This window comes from Artibeus jamaicensis, unplaced genomic scaffold (genome assembly GCF_021234435.1).
Source record: "Artibeus jamaicensis isolate MK-2021 breed Jamaican fruit bat unplaced genomic scaffold, CSHL_Jam_final contig_471, whole genome shotgun sequence".
NCBI classification, from domain to species: Eukaryota; Metazoa; Chordata; class Mammalia; order Chiroptera; family Phyllostomidae; genus Artibeus; species Artibeus jamaicensis.
This window is the reverse complement of record NW_026521850.1, coordinates 5604013-5628068: the sequence shown is the minus strand read 5'-3', so window position 1 is coordinate 5628068 and position 24056 is coordinate 5604013. Positions and strand designations below refer to the sequence as shown.

The 24056-nt window shown below is 55.9% G+C and overlaps 2 protein-coding genes across 10 annotated transcripts in view; one reads left to right on the top strand and one right to left on the bottom strand.

Moving 5' to 3' along the window:
- SPTAN1 (spectrin alpha, non-erythrocytic 1) overlaps positions 1-8477 on the top strand; it is a 57177-nt gene extending 48700 nt beyond the window's left edge. For 5 of the 9 annotated variants that reach the window (XM_053667860.1, XM_053667859.1, XM_053667858.1 and 2 more), the window contains 13 exons: positions 479-638; positions 1241-1317; positions 1732-1941; positions 2191-2487; positions 2962-3074; positions 3380-3397; positions 4558-4620; positions 5835-5889; positions 6861-7057; positions 7173-7226; positions 7316-7462; positions 7545-7692; positions 8016-8477. In XM_053667860.1, the coding sequence (XP_053523835.1) occupies positions 479-638; positions 1241-1317; positions 1732-1941; positions 2191-2487; positions 2962-3074; positions 3380-3397; positions 4558-4620; positions 5835-5889; positions 6861-7057; positions 7173-7226; positions 7316-7462; positions 7545-7692; positions 8016-8141 (1665 nt within the window). In that variant the 3' untranslated portion in view covers positions 8142-8477. The remainder of the gene's footprint in view (positions 1-478; positions 639-1240; positions 1318-1731; positions 1942-2190; positions 2488-2961; positions 3075-3379; positions 3398-4557; positions 4621-5834; positions 5890-6860; positions 7058-7172; positions 7227-7315; positions 7463-7544; positions 7693-8015) is intronic. The other 4 variants (XM_053667861.1, XM_037150348.2, XM_053667863.1 and 1 more) reach the window with 1 other exon arrangement.
- DYNC2I2 (dynein 2 intermediate chain 2) lies at positions 8465-23025 on the bottom strand. Its single transcript, XM_037150256.2, has 9 exons — positions 22825-23025; positions 16601-16849; positions 11747-11856; positions 11170-11327; positions 10530-10639; positions 9953-10120; positions 9504-9736; positions 9018-9175; positions 8465-8808 (listed from the first exon to the last, which is right to left on the bottom strand). The coding sequence occupies exons 1-9, from the start codon at positions 23008-23010 to the stop codon at positions 8570-8572; spliced, it is 1611 nt and encodes a 536-aa protein (XP_037006151.2). The 5' UTR covers positions 23011-23025; the 3' UTR covers positions 8465-8569.
- Between the last annotated feature and the right edge of the window lie 1031 nt (positions 23026-24056).

The following is a 24056-nucleotide window of genomic DNA, read 5'->3' as shown; positions in this document are numbered from 1 at the left end:
TTTTACTAACAAAAGTAACGCTGAGCCCTGACTGGTATAGCTCAGTGGATTGAGCACAGGCCTGCGAATCTAAGGGTCGCTGGTTCGGTTCCCAGTCAGGGCACAGGCCTGGGTTGCAGGCCTGTGGGGCATATGAGAGGCAACCACACATTCATGTTTCTCCCCCTCTTTCCCTTCCCTTCTCTCTAAAAAGAAAATATTTTTTAAAAAGTAATGCTGACACATACATCATTGTAACCTAACATTTTAGTGTATTCCTGATTGTTCCTTTGGAATTAATTCCTTGAAGAGGAATTGCAGTGTTCATCTTTTTAAGGCTTTTACACTGTCTTGCTGTTAGAAGCCTTCCCCACTCCTCTTCCCCTGGTCCACACGGCCATTCCAGAAAGCAAGGCCTTCCCAGGCAGGGAGGACGCAGGCCAGGTGAGCACAGCAGGCGCTGAGGCTGACCAGAGTGCACCTTCTCTTTGTGGCCTAGAACAATCACCACGAGGAGAACATCTCTTCCAAGATGAAGGCCTTGAACGGGAAAGTGTCCGACTTGGAGAAAGCTGCCGCCCAGAGGAAGGCGAAGCTTGACGAGAACTCGGCATTCCTTCAGTTCAACTGGAAGGCGGACGTGGTGGAGTCCTGGATTGGTGAGCACCGTGTCGGGCCGCCCCACGTCCCCCGCAGCCCATCTGCTCCCCTGGCAGTGGGTTTTCCTCTGCAGAGAAGAAACTAGTGAGATGCGGGCGTCTCGGGCAGCCGCCCCAGAGCAGACCTGCAGCCGGTGTCCTGCCCCAGAGAGCCGGGGCCTCAGCGGTGCCTGGCACCGGGCCGGCACTCGGGTTTGCCAAGAAAAAAAATAAAATGCCCTTGGCCAATGAAAGAAGCAGTGGAGGTCACAATAGGGACCAAATGGGCACAACCGCCGGCACCAGGCTGCGTGGGCACCGCCCCCAGCCGGCTGCCCGGGTCCAGGGCGCGCTTAGCTCTCGGGAGAGAGGGAGCGGGACTCTGACTCTGGAGCCACTCGACGACCGTGGTAGTTGCCGTCACCTAGGAAGAGACTGAACCTCGTGTCTTCACAAACAGAAAACGGAGTCTGGGGTGCAAGGAGGGCCAGTCAGTGTGGGTGCAGAGACTGCTGTTGGTGATCCTGGAGTCGAAACATAAAAAATAACTGTGCCTCATGGTTTTTAACTTAATCTCACTACACCGAGAAGAAAAGGTATACTTCCCATGCTTGGTCTTCTAGGTGAAAAGGAGAACAGCTTGAAGACCGACGATTATGGCCGAGATCTGTCTTCTGTGCAGACTCTCCTTACCAAACAGGTCAGTTGCGGCCCCTTGGCTGACCGAAGCTTGCTCAGATAGTAGTTCCCGGGGGTACGTGGTGCTCCATGTCTTTCACTGAGACGCCCGACTCTCCCGTTAGGCCCCGGGGACTGGGCAGTACACATGGCGAGCCCTGGTCCTCCTAGAGGTGTGCGTGCAGTGGCCTGATGGGTGCAGATGGCTGCGCACTGCAGGGCACGCTGTGGGCTTACCCCCGTGTCCCGCCTCAGTCTGCCTGGGGGGCTGGGACGACGCTGCTGTCCTAACCTGCAGTCTCAAGGACAAGGGCAGGTGTGACCCAGGGGCAGCACAAGATGGGGACTCCAGGCTGACAGTCTGGCTGAGGCACCAGAACCGGCAAGTTGGAGTCTCAATGCGGTGACGGCAGAGTAACTCTCGGCTCCCGTTCAGGAAACCTTCGACGCCGGCCTGCAGGCCTTCCAGCAGGAGGGCATCGCCAACATCACCGCCCTCAAAGACCAGCTGCTGGCCGCAAAGCACATCCAGTCGAAGGCCATCGAGGCCCGGCACGCCTCCCTCATGAAGAGGTGGAGCCAGCTTCTGGCCAACTCGGCCACCCGGAAGAAGAAGCTGCTGGAGGCCCAGAGCCACTTCCGCAAGGTACGGGTGGGCTGGGCAGAGCTCAGCTGGGGAAGGCCAGGCCATCAGCTTGGCACAGGGGGTATGCTCAGGTGCTCACCCTCACGAGGTTGCCGTTCAGGAGCACCCAGGACAGGTGAGTTCACGTGCATCCAGGGGGGCGGATGGGGAGTGGGAGAGACAGGACTGCTCAGCAGGGAAGTGGGAAAAAGGAGCCTTTCCTGCCCAGGCCACCCGTCCCGGGGGCTGTCACACTCTGTCCCGTTTCAGGTGGAGGACCTCTTCCTGACCTTCGCCAAAAAGGCTTCTGCCTTCAACAGCTGGTTTGAGAACGCAGAGGAGGATTTGACGGATCCCGTGCGCTGCAACTCCCTGGAGGAAATCAAAGCCTTGCGTGAGGCCCATGACGCCTTCCGCTCCTCCCTCAGCTCAGCCCAGGCCGACTTCAACCAGCTGGCCGAGCTGGACCGCCAGATCAAGAGTTTCCGCGTGGCCTCCAACCCCTACACCTGGTTCACCATGGAGGCCTTGGAGGAGACCTGGAGGAACCTGCAGAAGATCATCAAGGTGCCCTTCCTGCTGCTCTCTGAACTCCAGCGGGCTGTCCGCCAGGGGCCTGGTCGGAGAAGCCCCTTCCAGCAGGAGAGCAGTGAGACCCGGGTGGAGGAGGCAGGGCTGTTTCTCAGAAGTTAGCAGGGTGTCAGCCTAGCCACCCACCCATTGCCTGTCATCAGTCACTTCCGGGCACGTCTTCCCCGAGTTCCCAGGAGGGTGTCAAGCAGCCAGAGGATTACTAAGCACTCTGAGCTCAGACGGTCTCCCACACTCCTTCCTGCTGTCTTTGGGTTGAGGTTAACACGCAGTTTTCCTGACCCCCAGAGCCATAGTTCTGTGTTCAGCATCAGAAAATGCCTTTCTGCTGCTCTCAAACGTTAAGGCTAGCTGATCCGACCGTCCCCGAGTGCAGAGCCTTCTCTGTCCTGTGCCTGTCTGTGCAGGGGAGCTGGGGTGACGCGGCCCCTGCCTCCCTCTGGTCCTTAGGAGAGGGAGCTGGAGCTGCAGAAGGAGCAGCGCCGGCAGGAGGAGAACGACAAGCTGCGGCAGGAGTTCGCACAGCACGCCAACGCCTTCCACCAGTGGATCCAGGAGACCAGGTGCTGCTCCGCCCCGGGGGTGCTCTGGGTGCTTAGGGAGAAGGTGGGCACACGGGGGCTGGAGGGACGGGCAGTGCTAGGCCAGAGTTTTCGGGGGGTTCACCCAGCTGGGTGGGACCGTGCGTGGCCCCTGGTGAACCCTGAGCAGTGACTCAGCGGCAGACTGGCGGGTTGAGTGCAGGGCGGGTACTGATGATGTCATTTTTTCTCTTTCCTTTCTCATGATCCCCTTGATCCCCCACCTCCTGATTGCTGCCGCCCTGGTACCACCTTGCCTTGTGGCTGCTCGGACCCTGTCTCCACAGAACATATCTCCTCGATGGGTTAGTGTTGTCTTACTTCTCGGGGACTGTGGTGTGGTAGTGTTGTGTGCTTGTCCTGCTGCCCTCTGTCCCCCTGTGGCCTGACTTGTAGAGGACCCCAGGATGGGCCTTCCTGTGCCCCTGTGCCCAGGGCAGGCTGCACTCCCCATGCCCTGTCCCCGTCACCTTACAAGGAGTGTGCGCCATGCCCCGCAGCCCACTGTCCTTGACAGCCTACCGTCTGGGGAGGAGGGGTCCTCCCGCCTTCCCGTCCCCATTCCGGGGGTTCTCAGTCAGGGAGTGTGACTGAGGTGGGAGGCCGGAGCTGAGACCAGGCCTCCGGGAATCCCTGTGCTGGCTCAGCCAGGGGATGGCAGTGGTCGCCACTTTTGCCTGTCCTCCTTGTGTGTCCAGGGGGGTGGTACTTAGGAGACCATGGGCATTAAGCGGATGACAGCATTTAGGGGTTCAGTTGGTTCAATAAGTCCCCAGCTGTGCACTGACCCTCCCCCAGCAACCTGTGTTCCTGGGGTGGGGAAGAGGGACAGGTGTCATTTATCCTAACTGAAGGCAGAAGTGCCCTGTATTTCTGAGTGATAGGGCTTGGAAGGAGCCTAAGAGGAGCGGGGCCACCCCACCCGCTCCCAGCAGGGGCCTCTCCCTCCAGTCTTGGCTTCTGCCTGGGTCGGTCAGTCACCTTTGCATTCCCTCCCAGGCCCATTCTCAGGGCCGGGGGTGGTGGGACCACCGTGCTTTAGGCCAGCGCTCCTGAGGCTCGGCAGCAGGTAAACTGAGCAGTGGGAGCAGAAAGCCTGGACAGACTCGTCCCCGTGTGCTAAAGGCAGAATGGGTCAGAGTTTAGGGGTCCCAGTTCTAGCTTGAACTCATAAGCCACCTGGTGTTCGCTCTGCCCCTGTACCCCTGGGGCTGCCTGCTGGTCCCCGTCTTGTCTTTGTGGGGCACCATGCTCCCCTTACCGCGTGTCTGCCCCAGCCCTGTCTTGCCCGGCCCTCGTGCACTGTGCCAAGGCTCCCCACCCTCCTAGGCTGGCCCTCTCCTTCCCCCGCACCGGGTCCCTGCCTGGGCACTGCCTGCTCGGGCCAGTGGCGTGTGTCTGTCTTGGTGTGCCTTCCCCTCCCCCTTCCTTTGGTGTATTCATTTGGTTTCTTCTCTTTGAATAGCATAGCGTATCGTCGGGTCATTCGTGTCTATCAGTATGAAGTTGGGGATGATCTGTCTGGAAGGTTTTTCTCCTCTTATTTCTCTCCTTACCTCACTGTGGTTTTACCCATGCACTCTTGACTTCCCCAGGCGGCTCTGCTTTCTGACTAACCCACTGCCCTTGGCCGCTTGGGACAGAGGGGTCTGTCCTCCTCCCCCTGCACCAGCACCCAGCCTCCCACCCCCCGGTTCCGGGGGTGTGCTTTGTCCTGGGGGACACGTTGTGACTGTGAGTCTGATCTGATCTGCTGGGGTAGGAGGAAGCCTGGTGCCTTGCTTTTGCTGGACACTTTGAACTTGGGGAGACTTCAGAGCTAACCCTGGCTCGCTGGGTGTTAAAGAGTAGGTTGGGGCAAATATGGGTACAGGGGAGGCTGGGCTAAAATCCCACCAAGGACATGTGCACAGTGTGACTTGTCCCTGCACGTGCCCCCAACCCGAGTGTCATCTTCGTTCACTGGAAGCCCCCTGTGGCCTTGCACTGTGTCAACGGGACGGAGGCCCCCCCAGCCCTCTTGCTCTTCCGAACTTGGCCCTCGCAGGAGCCTCTGGTGCTGCCACTAGATCCTGGAACCTGAAGCGGGGGCTTAGTCACAGCCACCTCCCTCCTTCGGACAGAATTAGAGCCGTTTTTAAAGCTCAGGTCTGGCCATGATCTCTTAGTGCCCGATGTCCATGTCTCAGGGGTCTGTGTTTCCCTTGAAAGGGGCCCCTCCTTGGGGACCTGCAGGAGACCCCAGGGGTTTCTGGGGTGGCTGTCTGCTTGTCAGCCTCCCTCCTGCCTAAGGTCTCCCCACCTGTCGGCAGCAGGGTCCTGTGGGGGGTCTCCCTCCGCTGTGGCTGCAGAGGGTGCATTGTCAGGCCAGCAGCCCCCCCCCCTTTCTGGAAAGTCGGTTCCTGAGGTGTCCCCCAAGGGCCTAGCGTGGGTCAGTCACTGTGTCACAGCAGTGTAGGGCCTGAGGAGCCACGAGGAAGACCTGGGAGCAGGCGGGGTGGGGGGGGGAGCTCAGCCTGGGGTAGGTGGCATCGCACATGGAGCAGCAGCTTCCCGCCTCCCCCCGGGGAAAGTGTGGCCGGGCCTGCTCCCTGGACCACGTAGGGAAAGACAGCCACGGCAGATGGGTTCAGTTTCCTTTTTAAAAGGCACTGGAGACTGCAGGCAGTTTTATCTAAGGGTAGTTTATTTCAAGCTCACAGGTCCCTCTTGCCTCCCCGTGATTCTGTGTTTTGCATTTAGGTCCTGCATGGTGGAAGAATCTGGGACCCTTGAATCCCAGCTTGAAGCTACCAAAGTAAGTGCCCCAAGGGCTCCTGACCCAGCTGAGACCCTCCCCACCTGTGCACCCCAGTGGGCCTGCCTGGCTCTCAGTCTGGCCTGAGGTGGGCTGGCTGGATTCCCCTTTACCCTTGGCTTAAAGCGGCCTGGGTTCCCCACCACTTGAAGGGAAGGCTTTGTCTTTGACGGTTGCTGCCTTGAGCCCGGCTCGAAGAGAAAAAGCTCTTCTCGCCTTGTATATACTGGGTTGGCCCAAGTTTGGTTTTTCACCTACAGTAGTTCTAGTAGTGCTTAGTTGTCTTTAACTTCACTTGAGACAGTTTTGTTAGATTGTATTGTGAAAGCTGTCATGTCTGGGCATTTTTTTAAAAACTTAACAAAATTGGTGAATTTTTGTGTACCCATTTCAACATTGATGAGGGAAGAAAATACGCCACTTGGGCCATTATGCTTTACTATTTCAAGAAAGGTAAAAACGCAACTGAGACAAAAAAGTTTGTGCTGTGTGTGGCGAAGGGGCTGCGACCAGGCAGATGTGTCAGAAGCGGTTTGCACGGTTTCATGCTGGGGACTAGACGATGCTCCTTGGTTGAGCGGACGCATTGAAGTCAGTGGCGGTCAAATCAAGACGTCAGTTGAGAACTATCAGCGTTATACCACACAGGAGATGGCCAACATACTCAGAACACCCAAATCAATGAAGTTATTGGTGAAAACAAAAAACCTGTTATTTCACAGAAGGAACTACACGGACTCTTTCACCAGCCCAGCGGCTTCCCAGGCAGATGTGCCCACTGCTCTGTGGCTGTCGCTTTGAAGTCTTGCCCCCTCCTGAAGCTGCTGGGTCCTACACTTCACCGTGTCTTTCCCACTGTACACAGCCCTGCTGCTCTCAGGCGGGGAGGGCCAGGGCCGCTGGTCAGGCTCTTGAGCCTGGTGACCGAGGCAAGAGCCCGTCCCATACATCTTTGCTCCCCTACCCTGCAGCGCAAGCACCAGGAGATTCGAGCCATGAGAAGTCAGCTGAAGAAGATCGAGGACCTCGGGGCGGCCATGGAGGAAGCCCTGATCCTGGACAACAAGTACACGGAGCACAGCACTGTGGGCCTGGCCCAGCAGTGGGACCAGCTCGACCAGCTGGGCATGCGCATGCAGCACAACCTGGAGCAACAGATTCAGGCCAGGTACCAGCGCCCGGCACCGGGGGCTGCGGGAAGAGCAGTCCCTCCCCTGAGCATAGGTCACCCGGAGTCCAGCTGTGTGGGGTGGGGTCATGGTCCCTAATTCTCTTTCTGGCAGGAACACAACAGGGGTGACCGAAGAGGCCCTCAAAGAGTTCAGCATGATGTTTAAGTGAGTACACCTGCACCCTCCCCGGGCGGGGCGCGGGCAGGCTCAGCAGCAGGCCTGTGTGCTGAGCCACCCTCCACTTTGTGCCACAGACACTTTGACAAGGACAAATCTGGCCGCCTGAACCACCAGGAGTTCAAATCCTGCCTGCGCTCCCTGGGCTATGATCTGCCCATGGTGGAGGAAGGAGAACCCGACCCTGAGTTTGAGGCGATTCTGGACACGGTGGATCCAAACCGGTGAGCCTTGGGGGAAGCAGTGGAAAGGGCTCTGCCCAAGGCCCCTGCTGCCCCTCTGCTCACTGCCCTCACTCCTCCCTAGGGACGGCCATGTCTCCCTGCAAGAGTACATGGCTTTCATGATCAGCCGGGAGACGGAGAATGTCAAGTCCAGTGAGGAGATCGAGAGCGCCTTCCGGGCCCTGAGCTCGGAGGGAAAGCCTTACGTGACCAAGGAGGAGCTGTACCAGGTCTGGGACTCTGCTCCTACCCCGCTGCCCTGGGCAGGAGGGGGTTCAGGGGTCCTAGGACTAGCAAAGCTGAGGGCTGCCCCTGGGTCAGGGTAGAGCTGAGTCTTCAGCAACAGGCCTCACCTTAATGCCCTCCCCTGCTGGGTGCAGGTGTTCCAGCCCCGCTTACAATGACTCTCTGTCCAGGCCAGAGCCTCCTATCAGCTCAGAGCTAACTGGCTTTGGACGCTGGGCCAGGGCTCCTGAGGCTCGGGCAGTAACAGTTGTGAAACCCACCCAGCCCACCACTTCAGTGGGGCTGACGGGCGCTGTCTTCCCTCCAGAACCTGACCCGGGAACAGGCCGACTACTGCGTCTCCCACATGAAGCCCTATGTGGACGGCAAGGGCCGCGAGCTCCCCACGGCTTTTGACTACGTTGAGTTCACCCGCTCGCTCTTCGTGAACTGACCCTCCGCCCCTAGGTTCGCCTGGCCCTGCCGTTGCCTTGCTGCATGTCGACTCATCTCTGTGCTCTTCAGAAAAATATTCCAGACAGTGTCACTTTGCAATGTAACCTTAAACCCGCTTAGCTTGGGATAAAACGTAGTAGAAGATGGTGCTTCGGTAAACTGCTTCCGGCCCAGTCACAATCGCCGTGGGGACCCAGCTTCCTGTTGCGTGCCAGCTGCTCCATTCCGACTTCAAAAAATCTAAGCAGTTGGCTCGTTTCCTCCTGTTCTCCCTACCTTCTCCCAAATTCTGTTTCATGTAAAAGAAATAAACGACTCAACTCTGCCCCCAAAACTTGTCTGTCTTCATTGAGCTTCCATCAGAAACAGCTCAGACACCACCTCGCCCCACCAGCCTCATGCCCAGGCACACGCCCCTCCGCGGCCTCAGGCGGCCACCTCCACTGCCAGCAGCTCCAAGTCCTCCGTCTCCCGCGGCCCTTGCTCAGTGAACTCGGTGCTCAGCTGCCAGATCTTCACTGCACCCTTGGCGTCGCCAGCAGCCAGCAGCTGAGTTTGATGTCGATTAAATTCAAGGCAGTAGACAGGGCTTTCATCCTGGGTTTGCTTGACTGAAACTGTGGGTTTCTGGGAGCTTTTCTGGAGATCAAACAGCTGCACATCACCTTCATGGAGAGAGAGTTGGGTGAGAGGCCCGGAGCCTCGTCAAGTTCCCTGAGCACCTGGGCCGACAGGCTCCTGGGCCACAGCTCAGATGAAGAACGCTGCCCAGTTCAGCTCTGTCCCACACAGGCAGAGGCCTCACCCCCGAACGGTGGGCCAGGCTGGGCTCATGTCACTCAAAGGGATCCAAGCCTGATGTCCCATTCCCTACCTTCACCAGAAGCTGCTGCAAACACCAAGGGACGCACAGGGGACCAGCGCACGGCAAACAGGTACTTGTGGGACAGTTGCAGGGAGGTCAGGGGCTGGGCCTGCAGCATGGAGTACAGGTGGACGTGCCCGTCGGTCCCTGCACTCAGGAAGAGGTTCCTGTGTGGGAGAGGGCGGGAGGCCCAGCAATGGGATGAGTTTGGGGGTCCAGGTACAGCGGAGCCTCCCCAGACTGCTAGGCCCTCAGGCTCCCAGAAGCCCTCCCTGGACCCCGAAGACCGGCAGTCCTGGTTAGAGAGGGTCCGGTTCCCTGGGACCAGTCATCGGGTCTCTGGGTGCCGGGGCCCAGACTCGGACAACCCAGGCCCAGGCCGGACTCTAGGCCCTTGAAGCAGCTCTATGGTGAAGCCTGGCAGGACCCCTCAGCCGCCCGTGCCAGAGGCCCTGTGGCAGGTGCAGGACGACCCGAAGGCCACGCTCTGCCCACCTGTGGAAGGGGGAGCAGCTCACGGAGTAGATGGGGCCACCATGGGGAGAGAAGGTGAACTGGGCCGGGGCCCGCAGGGGCACGGAGCTCGGTGTCCGTGTGGCAGCAGCCGCCTCCGCTGCCAGGGAGCACTTGAGCGGGAAGCCGCCTTCCGTGCCCAGGATGAAAAGGCCAGGGTCGAAGCTGGAGAAAGCCACCGCCGTGGTTCCCACCTCGGTCTCTCCACGGTGCGGCTGTGGGGAAGGGATGGCAGGGCAGAGGTGAGGGAAGCTGGCGAGTGCCCCAAAGGAGCCCAGGCCCAAAGAGGCCATGCAGCAGGTCCAAGCTCAGCTGGTGGCGCCGGTGCCACTGCCCGCTTGCCCCAACCTGCCCCAAGATTCACCCAACAGGCAGGTCCCGCAGGCCGGAGCTATCCTCAGCCATTTCTGGGGGTAGCGGCCCCCACGTACCTTCTTCAGCTTGGTGTTCCGTGGCAGCTGCTGCACGACCAGGGCAAAGCCACCTGTGAGCTGCAGCTGGCCCGGCCCGGCTGCCTGCCAGAGCAGCACCTTCCCATCAGTGGCCACACTCAGCACCTGGCAGCGGTGGCTGTGGCGGGGCTCGGGGAGCCAGACCACCTGGGACAACGGGGTGCGGGACCAAGGTCAAGAAACAGACACCTGCCACCTGGCACCCCCAAAGAGGCTTAGGCCTGGGAGCCGCCTCACTCGCTGCCCAAGGGCAGGCACGGAGGGCTCCGAGGTCCGTCCCCCAGTCCCAACAGAAAGCCAGGACAGCTGGAGGAGGCAGGCAGTGGCCCCTGGGGTGGCTCCTCCCGGGGACAGGGGTGTGACTCAGGCCCTGGGACTTCCAAGAATGCTGATGGCAGTTGCCCAACTGCCCGCTCCCTCGTGACCTTCTTGGCTGTGCCAAGCGGGCACCCTCGCTCCTGCTTTGCCTTAAGAAGCAGGCCCACGCCAGCAAGGCCCAGCTCAGAGAGGAGAGAAAGGTACCTCCTTGACCCTCCCAAACGCCCACTGCCCTGACCTGGTACACAGGGTCCGTGTGCGTGTCGTCTGTCAGGCCTGTACGCCAGAGCAGTGGGTCCTCGGGATGGCCTGTGTCCCACACCAGCACCTCGCCGCTGTACAGGCCACCTGTGGGACCCAGCCAGCCACTTGTGCCCAGCAGCCCAGCATCCTGACCAAGCACCTGCCCCTCCCGCCCACTGAGCCAGGATGTGGAACCACCGCCCTGAAAGCCACCCCGAGGAGGACAAGCCCCGTTACCCAGGGCAGGCCCCACCCAGGAAGCTCCTCCGCTGCAGGGCAATCTCCTCTACCCAGCCCTCGCCATTCCCCCAGCACCACCCTCTTCCCAGGTGTGTGGCTCCTGTCAACAGCAGCAGCTCCCGAGGCGCCGGCTCCGCCTCCATCTGCTCTCATCCCAACAAGGCTGACCCTCTGCTCGGCCCGCAGGCCATTACAGCTCAGCTGGGGACCTGCCACCTCTCACTGAGTTGCATGCCCCACTCGGCACCCTCACCTGAGCACAGGCTCACCTATGGTCTCTGCTTCCCACTAGCTCCGCCCTGGCCCGAACCAGGGGCTGAGGGCCCAATGGGGGCCTCTCCTTTGGATGCCCTCTGCAGGGAGGGAAGAGATGCTAGGCAGGCTGGGCGGCTCACCTGCAATGTGGGAGGGCCGTGTGGGGTGGAAGGCCAGGCACATGACGGCGCTGGGCACCTCCACCACCACCGATGGCTGCCGGGGGTTCAGGCCTCGCCGGTCCAGGTTCCAGGCACACACGAAGGACTTCAGGGTGCCCCAGTCCCCGTCATCCAGCCTGCACACGGAGGGCCGAGCTGGCTCTGTCCCTGGGCCGGGGCTTCTGCCCTCCATCCCGCCCCCACCTCTGGCCCACGACCCCAAAACACAGCGGCCCGTGTCCGCATCACACCCAGACACTGTACTTGGTATCAAAGTGCCACAGGCTCCTCCATGGCACCCCGAGGGCACGCCTTTCTGCAGAAAATGGTTCCCAGGAACCAGGGCTGGGGGAGCCCACACGTCAGAAAACAGCTCATGGAGAAGGCACGGCAGGCCCAAGGCTCACTGCCCAGGGCTGGCCGGTGGGCACTCTGAGTCCTGGGCTCCAACCCCTCCCAGCCCCCGCCACCCACTGTCTGGGAAGCTCCCCGCCAACCCTGTGTAGACAGGGAAACAGGCTCCAGCGAGAGCCCGAGGGCCCCCGCTGCCACTCACCGGCCATAGCCACAGGCCACCACGGAGCCTGTGCTGTTCCAGGAGACACTGGTCACATGCAGACCCTGCCCTTGGGCGGGGGGGTAGCCCAGGGTGTGCAGGCACATCACCTGCAAGAGACAGAGCGTCCCCAACCCTGAGCCTGAGAGCCACCCAGCAGGCAGCCCGGTGCCACCCAACAAAAACCACCCCTGGGCTCGGGCCACTGGCGTCCTGACAGAGGTCAGAGTCCACCACGCACCACGCAGCCCCGAGGACAACATGGGGCCTTCGTCCCGGCCTGCCCCCCAACACGATGCTTCCAGAACCAGAAGGAAGGGATCAGAGCTGGACCCTGTTCTCATCGGTCTCACACTCGCAAAAGCTTTGGCATCTGGAGCTGGGTGGTGGGGACATTTGCACGACGCGATGCAAGTGTGCTCAGAACCACCGGACTGTACACCTAGAAACGGTTAAAACGGTGACAGTTTATTTTAAGCCCCGGCATCTTGCTCCTCAGCCCACAGCAGGTGAGCAAAGAAGGCTGGCGATGCCGACCACGGTGAGGACTTGCCACGAGCTTCCCGGAATGCGGTCTGCACCACACAGCAACGCTCTGTGAGAAGGTCCACACTTCTGGAGGCCTCCCGGACCCCACAGGAAGGAACTTCCCCACGGGAAGACTCCGCGACCTGGAAACGCCACGTGGCGGGAACCCTTACAAACCGCGGCGAGACCGGGAACGAGACGCCCTGCGGCCAGCAGTCCGGCAATTCGTCCAAACGTTCGCGTGGAGTGACTTAGACTCCACGAGTCCCGGTCCTGGTGGTGACCAAAGAAAACTGAAAACACATGTTTACGCAAAAACGTGTGCCCAGAGGTTCGCGGCATTGTGCCTCAGAGCCAAAATGTCCACCGGCTGCTGGACGAGGTGGTCTCTCCCTGCAGGTGGGACGTTACTCGGCCAGATGAGGAATGCAGCACCGGCTGAAGCCGCACCTCGGTGACCTGTGACAACATTCTGCTCAGTGACAGAAGCCAATCACAGAAGACCACTTCTTTGGATTCCATCTACATGAGATGTTCAGAAGAGGCAGATGGATAGAGATGAAAAGCAGATTAGGAGTTGCCGGGGGCCGGGCAGAAATGCTTAGTGGGCAAGGGGTTTCCTGGGGGTCAGGAAAACACTCCCCGGTTCACTGTGGCGGCGGTTACACGCCCTGGCAATACATTAAAACTGAACTACGTGGGTGGATTATGTGGGAGAGCAATAAAATCTCAATCGACCTGTTATTTTGAAACAAAACGATACACTGAGGTGGGAAGCAGAGGGGGCATGAGACAATGTCTGGGGTTTTCAGTTTCTTGACGTGGGTTCCGGTTCACAGATGTTTCCACTTTGTGAGAGGCCTGGACCTGCCCCAGCCGGGGGCTCCGCTGGCTGGAGCACCACCCCGGACGCCAGAGGGCCGAGTGCTGACCCCGGCCAGGCACGTGCCCACACTGCGGGTTCGGTCCACAGTCAGGGCGCACATGGGGTGCAACTGATCGCGTTTCTCTCTCACATCGATGTTTCTCTGACTCTTTCTCTCCCTCCCTCCCTCTCTAAAGTCAGCACACATATCTTTGGATAGGATTTTTTTTAAAAAGAAAGAAAAGTCATGGACTTGAACACTTATAATTTCTGCATGTTATGTTATAGTCAATAAAAGTTCACGTTAAAAATAAACTACAGGAGTTTCTCCCTTACCTGTGGTTTTACTTCCAGTCTCAGTTACTCAGTTAACCATGGACCGAAAACATTACACAGAACATTCCAGAAATAAACAGTCCCTCAGCTTTCAGTTGCATGCCGATCTACGTAACGTGATGAAATCGTTTGCTGACCTGTTCCACGCTGCCCACGCTGCCCTCCCTGAACTCCTCCCTCTCTGGGCCGTGTGCTCGTGTTCCAGCTGCGTTTACCTCACCGAACAAAGCCACCTTCGGGTAACTTGTTACCGCATGTTGTTAGAATTGTTCCATTTTATTACTGTTACTGCTAATCCTTTACTGTGTCTATTTAGACACTAAACTTTACCACTGGAATGTGTATATAGAAACATAGTATATGCAGTAACCTAACCTCACGCTGTATATAGAAACATAGTATATGCAGTAACCTAACCTCACGCTGTATATAGAAACATAGTATATGCAGTAACCTAACCTCACGCTGTCAGTCGTCAGTAGGTCCTGCAACTTTAAGCAAAACGATGTATATGAAACCAATTTCGACACAGAGTAATTGACACAGACAAGAGTTGAGCTCCCCGGCATCTCACTGACGTTCTAACGAAAGGACTTGGGTAAACATTTCCAGGGCCTGCTGCGTAGGGTTTGGTACCATCCACAGTCCCAGGCACCCACTGGGGGTCCTGGAACATGTCCCCAAGGACCAGAGAACTACGTATACACAGTGCGCTATTTATTGTAACACTACGACTGCAATGACTATACAATTTACAGTCCAAAATGAGACCACGAGGGAAGAGAATCAGGGGAAAATGGGGCTACTTCACACCCTCACTCTGCAGGGGTGGTTTCCCAGCACAGAACAGGCTTTGCTTCTGACCAGAAAAGACCCTGAGACTGGTCACCGGACTCGGCTGCCAGCAGCACTCGGATGGAAAACAACGGGAAGGAAATGACACAGCAAAGGGGTCAGAGGTTCCCGGGGACTTATCTCTAATGTCTAAGTGCACGGCAGTGTTGTCAGGTTGTTCACAGATTTCTTTTTCCACTTACTGATTTTTAGAGGGGGAGAAAGAGAGAGACGCCGCCCACTGCCCCACCTTCCCGCACTCGCCCATCGACCCTCACACGCCCCACCTGGGCGTTTCAACGGCCACGAGGCCGTGGCTGTTTACAAAATTTTAAAATGTGGTTTTGCAGTTTGCAGTAAGAGTGGCATCTCAGCACTTCAGGGGCCTCTGCAGCAATGCCAAGGACAGGGGTGAAGTGTCAAGGCCACAGCCCTGACAACAGGAGACAGAGACACCCCACGTGGGCCAAACCGGTCACAGCACTGCAGGGGGGTGAGTCACAGGACGAAAAAGGCGGGCAGCGCCTGGCTGTTCGGTCGTGCAATAGCGGAGTGTAAAAGCGCCTCCACCCGACATTCGGAATTAGCTAGAAACTCCGGGGCCGCCCAGGGCAAGCACAGCACACGGCCACTCCAGGGTGCTGCCCGGCCTCCCGCCTGCTCACACGCAGGAGGGGGCGACATTTCTGGAAGCGAGGCTGCTCTCCGCACATCCACCAGCTGGGACTCAGAGGGTGACGTGTCAGCGCACAGGGACTCAACTCGAGAGCTGGGAGGAGCGGAGCACCTTTATGGGGACTGGCTGAGAAAGGTCACAGACCAACACGCAGCGCTTTCCTCTTGTTAAACATGTTAAGGATGACACAGTGACGGCCACAGTGTCAGCCCAGCACAGGACACACTCTGCAGGCCCGTGACCCAGCGCCCCTCTTGCTCTCTGCGTGTCTTAGGTTCTGTATGTCTGTGAGGGCTGGATTATCATAATAAACATCCCTGCTTTTGTAATAAAAAAAGAACAGGTATTTTTAAAGGGGGGACAAGCCTGGCTGGTGTGGCTCAGTGGATTGAGAGCCGGCCTGTGAAACGAAGGGTCACGCGTTCGCTTCTGAGTCAGGGCACATGCCTGGGTTGCAGGCCAGGTCCCTGGTTGGAGGCGTGTGAGAGGCAACCACACACTGGTGATTCTCTCCCTCTCTTCCTTCCTTCCTTCCTTCCCCTCTGTAGATAAATAAATAAAATCTTAAAAAAAAAGATACAATGACTCCGCACTTTTGGTGTGGACTTAGCAACTGTACCTCAGGGAAATTCTGAGGATCCCTGTCACACACACCGACTCCCACACCTACAATGACCTGGTGGGAAGAGGGCCGCGTACCTCGCTGGAGACAGAGGGCGGGAAGGCACGGGAGGAGACAGGGCGAGAGAAGGGCTGCAGACACTGCATATACAACTACTCAGCTCAGTTTCTAAAGGGAGAAAACACTGTACAGAAAAAGGGATGGCCCTGGCCCGTGTGGCTCAGTGGACTGAGTGGCAGCCTCCAGACCACTGGCAGTTCGATTCCCAGTGTGCCTGGGTTGGGGGCATGAGATCACTGTTTCTCTCGCACATCATGTTTCTCTCCCTCTCTTTCTCCCTCCTTTCCCCTCTCTAAAAATAAATAAGTAAAAATCTTTAAAAAGGGGAAAGACAAAGGTACAAACCAGTGAGCAGCATCGCGCGGCGGGGAGCACCTTCCTTCGGAGGCTCCCCCCGCCCCGCCCCGCTGTCCGTCCACTGGACAGTGGAGTTCACAGGGGCCGCTCCGAGCTGTGCCTGGAGAGCACAGAGATCTGCAGACACTGACGTCACCAGAGCACAGCCCTGAAACCAGACAGACCAGGGCTCAAGTTCCGGTTCAGCCACTCAGCCACCCTGAGCCTTTTCTATAAACTGGACATGGTAACAGAACCGACACAGGTCCCGGGGAGGGAGCGCGACGGTACAGAGGAAGTCCTCGCCCACGGAGCCCCCGGGGAAACTCGGCCGAGCAGAGGAGAGAACCAGGCACAGAGTCGGATGCCTGGGCACTAACTCTGCCCCTGCTGCTTACGAGCTTGGCACTGTCGCTGTTCCGGCAGTTACTGTGGCTCCGAGCCTCCGGACCCCCAGCTGCAGGGTGGAGGCAGCGAGGGCCCACTGACACTCTGATGAAGCGGAAGGGTTTGGTGAGGCTGATACTGTGACAGGTATCATTTGGGCCATGCAAAAGATGGACTTAAAATGGGCCAGAGGCGGCCCCTGTTCCCTACCGTCTCCTGCTGCTCCGTCCAGTTCACCTCGAAGCCATCGAAGGCGTGGCTCTGCCAGTTCTTGTTCAGCTCCCGGATAACCATGGCCTCCACTCTCTGAAGAAAGGCTGCGAGTCGGGGGCCGTCGTGCTGGGATGCAGGTGGCCAGTCCACGGACACAGCAGCCTCGGTCTGCACCTCGGCATCTGCGTGCCTCCGGGTCTGCGCGGACGCTTCGGCAGTGGCGACAGTGGCCGTCTGGCAGCTTTTCTGGAGAAGAACAAAAGGCCACGGTCACCAGCCGGCTTACTCCCAGCATCACCTACCTGGGTAACTCACTTTCCACGCGGCTCTCTATCCTCAGGCCAGTGGACCTCTCTACTGTTCGCTCAGTCTGCCCCTGCCCTCCCTGAACCAGCCCCTTTCCCAGGAGGAGCCCAGTCTGTGTGGCATGCAAGTGGAGCCGGCCTAGTCTTCCTCTGTCTGCTTCACTGAGGCAGAGGGGAGACAGGGCTGGGACTAGCTAATCAGAGCCCTGGGCTGCCCCCCAGGCTCAGTGACAGGTTCGGAGGGACTGTGTGACCCGCTAAGAGCCCCAGGACTTGAGGTGACACACTTTAATGAGGACTCAGGAGTGTCCCCTTTGAAGAACTGGCAGCTGGAATAGTCATGTAACAAGTTTAAAGAGTATAAGGAAACTAACTTTATCATAGGTTAATTAACAGACAGGCTCCTCCAGCACCTCGTCAACATTGTAACAGAACATCGCTACTCGAAGACCTGCCGGATCTTAGAGCCGCAGTGGCTGCCTCGGCCAGCACCCTCAGCCCTCCTGGCCAGCAGCAGACCAGCCCCCGCCTGGCCCCGGCCTGGCTCCGCCCCCAGCAGACGACCCTCTCCAGTGGGCGCCTTCCACCCGTGTGTCGGTGACCAGTTAATTCACACAAGGTGGGTTGTTTCCCAGCTGCCCCTTTCCCTACCCTGCCATCTGTCTCAAGGTCCTTGTCCCTCGGACAGCTAGGCCCAAGGACAGACATCAGATGCTTAGGAGAGGAACTGCCAAACTGTCTTGCAATCATGTCCAGTCTTTTCCAAACGAGGGACCCCATGTCCCTGAGATCACTGTCATCCACCAGAGGCTCTCCTCACAGAGCCACCCATCAGCCTCCCGCCCCCTCGCTGCCCTGCTAAGGCTTGGGGGCAGGGCCAGGCCCCGGGCCAGAGTTGGTGAGCCCGGAGAGGGGAGAAGGACCACACGGGGGCAGCTCTCCTGAGAACACGCAGCACACTCGACACTTGCCCCCTTGTCCCCCTTCCCATCCTACTGAACCCCCTTTGCTCATCCATCTGCCATCAAACTGTGAGCTCCTCCAGCAGAAGACTGCTGTCTGCTCTGCCTTTGTATCCCCAGCACTTTGCATGGTATTTGGCACAGAGTTCAAGTCCATTTATACTATACATGCATGTATATGTACACATGCACACACACACATACATTTATTAAGCACCTACTTGCCAGGCACTGTCTGGGTACGATGGATACAGCAGAAAACAAACAGTGGAGGATTCCTGTGCCTGAGAAACATACCTGGGACTTGGCTGCAGACAAGTAAACAAACAGACAAAACCGCATGGAAACCCAATGGTGCTGAGCCCAGCAGGGGTGTGGGAGAGCCAGGGAAGCTCCCGGGTGGGATGGCGAAGGTGGCCTCTCGGGGAGTTGGCATTTTGAGCTGAGATGGGAAGGACAAGAGGCTGGCCTAGTGGCCAGCCACGGGAAAGAGGGTTCCAAAGGGTAGAGGACCATGTAATATTCAAAAGTGGGCTTCGGAAAGGTAACTCTGCTGGAAAGTGGGATGGATGAAATCAGCAGTGTTCAATCTCTGCTATGCATTAGAATGACCTGGGCACTTAAAAAAAACAGAGTCCCAGCTCTAACCTCACGCCAGAGCAGCAGGAATCACTCAAAGTGGGCCCCACACGCCCGCATTTTCCAGTCTCCGGGCCACTCCAGTGTCGGCCGAGCCTGGGAAACAGCAGAGGAGCCCAGGGTGGGGTGGTGAGGAGCTGGCGCTCGGGCAGCTGAACTCATCACTGAGCCTTCTGTCCTCTCGCCTGAATTGCACTGGGCTTTCAAACTTGACCAGCAGCCTCCTTTCACCCCCCAGGATGTATCCTAACGAGACACATTTGGCAGAAGAGATCATATGAGTGGCCCAAAGCCAACCCTTAGAAAGTCTGTGCACCCGGGCCTCACACCAAAGTCCAGGACCCTGTCCCTCGGTGCAGATGGGTATGACAAGAAAAGCCAAGTCAGGCCCAAGACCAGTAACATGAAAATAAAACGTCAGGAGCCAGCACTGGAATGCACACACACATTCCAATTCTGCACCAGCACATGAGCCGAGCAGAGACCCATGTCTGACTTTGCCAAAGAAACTTCCCCCCAAAATTAAGAAACTGCATAAAAATTTACCTAGAACACTCATCATAGGGATTATTGATAAGAGAAAAATTGGGAAAAATCTAACAGCCCATCAAAAGAGACTGGTTAAGAGGGTGGTACTACCATTTAGTACCATTACTAAATGGTAATGAGGAAAAAAAATACAATAAAGATTAAATAGGCCCTGCCTGGTGTGGCTCAGTGGATTCAGTGCTGACCAATTCCCAGTCAGGGCATGTGCCTGGTTTCGGGTTTGGGGCCAGGTCCCCTACAGTAGGGGGTGTGTGAGAGGCAACCACACACTGATGTTTCTCTCCCTTTCTCTTTCTCTTCCCCTCTCTCTAAAAATAAATAAATAAAATCTTTTTTAAAAGATTAAATTAAAAAAATAAAAAGGAAAAAAGGGACTGGGGAAATAAAGTTATAAAAAACATTGCCACGCAACATTTGGCTGTATTAGATGGAAGTGTTAGGCGCAATGCAACTCAACTTTTATAAAAAAGAAAAACGTGGAGAGGCAAAGGGGGAAAATCATGACAACTGTAATGGCACGATCAATAACATGTAATTTAAAAAATGTGGGGGTCTCCCCGTCCTGGTAAACAACTAAGGCTTCGCTCCGCTTACTTAACAGCACGAATAGACCAAAAATGGCTCTAGGACAACTCAGAGCCCCAGAACCGATAGATCTAAGCGATGAAGAAATAGCCAGTCTTTCAGATGCACAGTTCAAAACACTGGTTATCAGGATCCTTACAGAACTGGTTGATTTTAGTCACAAATTAGAGAAACATATGGAAGCTAAACTAATCGAAATGAATGGTAATACAAAGGAAACCAATAGTAATGGAAAGAAAATTGGGACTCAAACCAAGGGAGTGGACCAGAAGGAAGAAAAAAATGATCAAACAAAAGAATGAAGAAATAAGAATTCAGAAAAATGAGGAGAAGCTTAGGAACCTCCAGGACATCTTTAAACGTTCCAACATCCGAATTATAGGGGTACCAGAAGGGGGAAAGGCACAGCCACCAGTGGAAAACTTATTTGAACAAATAATAAAGGAGAATTTCCCCAAGCTGGCAAAGGAAATAGACTTCCAAGAAATCCAGGAAGCTCAGAGAGTCCCAAAGAAGTTGGACCCAAGAAGGAACACACCAAGGCACATCATCATTACATTAGCCAAGATTAAAATGAAGGACAGAATCCTAGAAGCAGCAAGAGCTAAGGGGACAGTCACCCACAAAGGAGTTCCCATCAGACTGTCAGCTGATTTCTCAAAAGAGACCTTACAGGCAAGAAGGGATTGGAAAGAGGTATTCCAAGTCATGAAATCCAAAGACCTACAACCAAGATTGCTCTACCCAGCAAAGTTTTCATTTAGAATGGAAGGACAGATAAAGTGCTTCTCAGATAAGACCAAATTCAAGGAGTTCATTATCACCAAGCCCTTATTATATGAAATGTTAAAGGGACTTACCTAAGAAAAAGAAGATAAAAAAGATGAACAGTGAAAGGACAGCAAACTCACAGTTATTAAGAACCACACCTAAAACAAAAGCAAACTAAGAGGACAGCTAGATCAGGAGCAGAACCATAGAAATGAAGATCTCATGGAGGGTTAGCAACAGGGGAGTGGGAGGAGGGGAAGGGGGGGAGAAGGTACAGAAAATAAGTAGCATAGACAGTAGAAAGAAAATAGATAGGGGGGAGGGTAAGAATAGCAGGGGAAATACAGAATCTAAAGAATTTGAGACATGTGTTCATGAACTAAGGGGGGAAATGGTGGGGGAGGGGTATGCAGGGTGGAGGGGAATGGAGGGGGGAATAGAGCAAATGTAATGGCATAATCAATAAAAAAAAGTTAAAAAAAATAAAAAAATAAAAAATGTGGAGAAGAGACAAAACAGAAAGGGAATGGATACAACCCAAATCGCTATGGGGGGAATGAGATTGTGGGGTGATTTTTATTTTTTTAATTTATCCATTTTTCCCAAACTTTTGGAATAGATAACTTTAAAAAATTCGTATTAATTTGAGAGAGAGAAACAGAGACTTGTTTTTCCAGTTGTTTATGAATTCATTGGTTGAGTCTTTGTATGTGACCTGACCTGGTCAAAGAAAAAAAGTTAATTGGGAAAAAACAATTTACCACTTCCTTCCAACCCTTGTAAGATTCTTACAACTTAATAAAAATCTCCTGTCCTGGCTGGTGCAGCTCAGTGGACTGAGTGCAGACCTGTGAACCAAAGGGTCTGCAGTTTACCAGTCAGGGCACTTGCCTGGGTTGCAGGCCAGGTCCCCAGTAGGGGGCGCGAGAGAGGCAGACAGTCACACATTGATGTTTCCCTCTTTCTCCTTTCCTTCTCTCTAAAAATAAATACCTAAATACAATCTTAAAAAAAAAAAAAACACTCCTTCAGTAAGATAAGAGCCTGATTTAAATGAATCACCTCACAAATGAAAGCCTAGAATCAGTTCTTCCTACAGGTTAAAACTATCTACAAGAAAATTAACGAGCCTCAATCTCATTCTTCTGGGGAAAAAAAAAGTTACAGTGAACCGGGAGTTCTCAACCTGGAGTCCTCTAAAATCTGAATCATCAGCGAGTCAGAGAGAGGTATTTCAAGTATTTTTTCCAAATCCAGGGAATTACATACAGTGACCTGCGGTAAGGATCTATGTAACTGCAACACCCACTGCCTTTACTTTTTAACTAGAACTGTGGGTCCTATGCAGCGTGGTGGAGCAGGAGCGCTTTGAAGCCAGATCAAATCCCGGCTTGAAACCCACAGGCTGTTGGCCTGAAGCAAGAAACTGTCCTCAAAGGCAAGACTTCAGGGAAACCCCATAGGTGTTGGTGAGCATATGAGCGCTGCACATTGGACACACCTATGTGACAAATTAAGCCTCAATTTTCTGCATCAACCTGCTTGACCTGCCTCTGCTGGACCTCTCTGATCCCACCTGGAACCATTCTACCCTCCCGCCCTGCACTCCTCTCCAGCCGCGCGGACTCCTCAAACACCAGATTAGCTCTGACCCCAGGCCTCTACACCCGCCCTTCGCGCTGCCTGGACCCTTCTAACTCAGGAATCCAGCGTGGTGGAGCAGGAGCGCTCACTCTCTCACTCCGAGTCTTTTGTTTAAATGCCCCCCCCCCCCCCCGTGCAGACGCAACGCGCCCTCCTCCTCCCCGATCCACCCTTCTAAACCCTCACCCCTCTTTTTCTTGTACGGGGCACCGTTCCCCTCCTGACACACTGCGTAATATGCTTATTACATACACTGTTCATTTTCTATCCCCTGCGCACACGCGCCCAGGCAAAGCTCCGGGGGGGAGGCCCCAAAGGGCCTCCGCGCCCGAACCGCTCCGCGCAGCGCGCAGCGGGAGTTCCAAGCGCCTCGGGAGCGGCCCTGGCACCCAGGAGCCCGGCCCCTCATCTCCCCAAAGCACCTTTTTGTGTGCTTTTGATTCAACTACAAGAAGCGACTTGTCTAGATCTTATGATGCAGTGTGGTCATTTTTTTAAACGGAAGATGATTTGAAATGCCTAAAAACTAAAGTTCACACAAAATCCTTCCAAACGTAGGGTCTTCAGGGGGTTCTTTAAAAAAAAAAAAAACCTTTATGTTGTTGTTCAAAGACTGGGGAAACTGAGACGAGAGCATCCCCAAGGTTAGTCCTTGTGTATTAAAATATGAAAATAAATCGGTGGGACGCCAGCACCTGGCCCGGGGTCCTGGCGTGGCCCCTCGCCCCGCCGCCCGCGTCGCCCAGAGCCGGGCCCGCGCCCTCACCGTCTCCCCGCGGAGGCCCTGGACGCCCCTCCACTGCGAAGGCACGGACACCACGCCCAGGGTCTCATCCTGCAGCAGCCCCGACCGCCCGGGGCCCTCGGCGCTCGCAGCCCTGCCTGTAGCCAGCGCCACAGCACCCGCGCTTCCCGCCAGGCAGAGGTGCCTGGGCTGCGCGCAGGTTGCCATGGAGACAGGCCTGCGCGGGCGCACTCCAATGCGACCTTCGTCCCCGCGTCTCCAGAACGGAAGACTGGGGAGGTGAGGCTGTCGGTGCCATTTTTGAAGTGGTCAGAATTCCCCCAGGACCCGGGAAAAGGAGATAAGTTATTCTTTTTTAGCCAGTTATACAAGCATAACCAGTGTTAGATACTCTATCCGCATAAGGAGAACGCTTGGGGGCTGTGCGGCTGTTCCCTTGGGGGCGGAGGCGGGGAATGCGGAAGTGCGTCCCCGTTGCCAGGTTCAAAGATGGTGCCGAGCGTCCTTCGCAGAGGCCCGCGCGGGAGGATGTAGCCAGCCTTGGTTGGCGAGTTTTAAGACCTGCAGGCCTGGGACCACCAAGCAAAACAGGTTCACCCAGCGGAGCCGAGAACCGCGCTGCTCCAGTTGGCCGCCTCTTTGAAGTCAAGAAGTGCTCTACCTCGGATCTTCAGTGTCCTCCCCAATAGAATGGTAATTTAAAATATCCATATGCTGCCCTGGCCACGCACTCATCTGGGTAGCCAAGTGTCAGAGCAGTGAACGCATAAATAAGTAGGACAACACATTGATGTTTCTCTCTCCCTTCTTATCTCTCTAAAAAAAAATCAGTAAATAAGAATAAGTAAAATATCCATATGAGATCCCCAGCATGATTCAGTAGTTGGAAAGCCCAAATGAGGTAGTCTACAGAAACAGCCTTGTTACATTGAAATTAAAGACCCAGCTATTGACCACATGGGTGTTGTATGACAGGCAGAGGCCCAGAGCTTTATGTGTGTTATCTTATTAAATCCTCAAAACAATGCTGTGAAGAAGCAAATGTGATCAGTCACTTGAGAGTGCTGATCGTCAGCGTGACTGCCCCAAGTTACCCAGTACATTCAAGTCCCCATGACATTTGCCCAGGACACCCACAGGCGGCTGCTTGGCCGGAAGCCCTGTTCTGAGCGTCTTGGCAGGAATCCAATGGCTCGGCCACTGGGCTGCTTTCCTGCTGCCCAAGATATCGGGGATGAAAACCTGCCCACCTA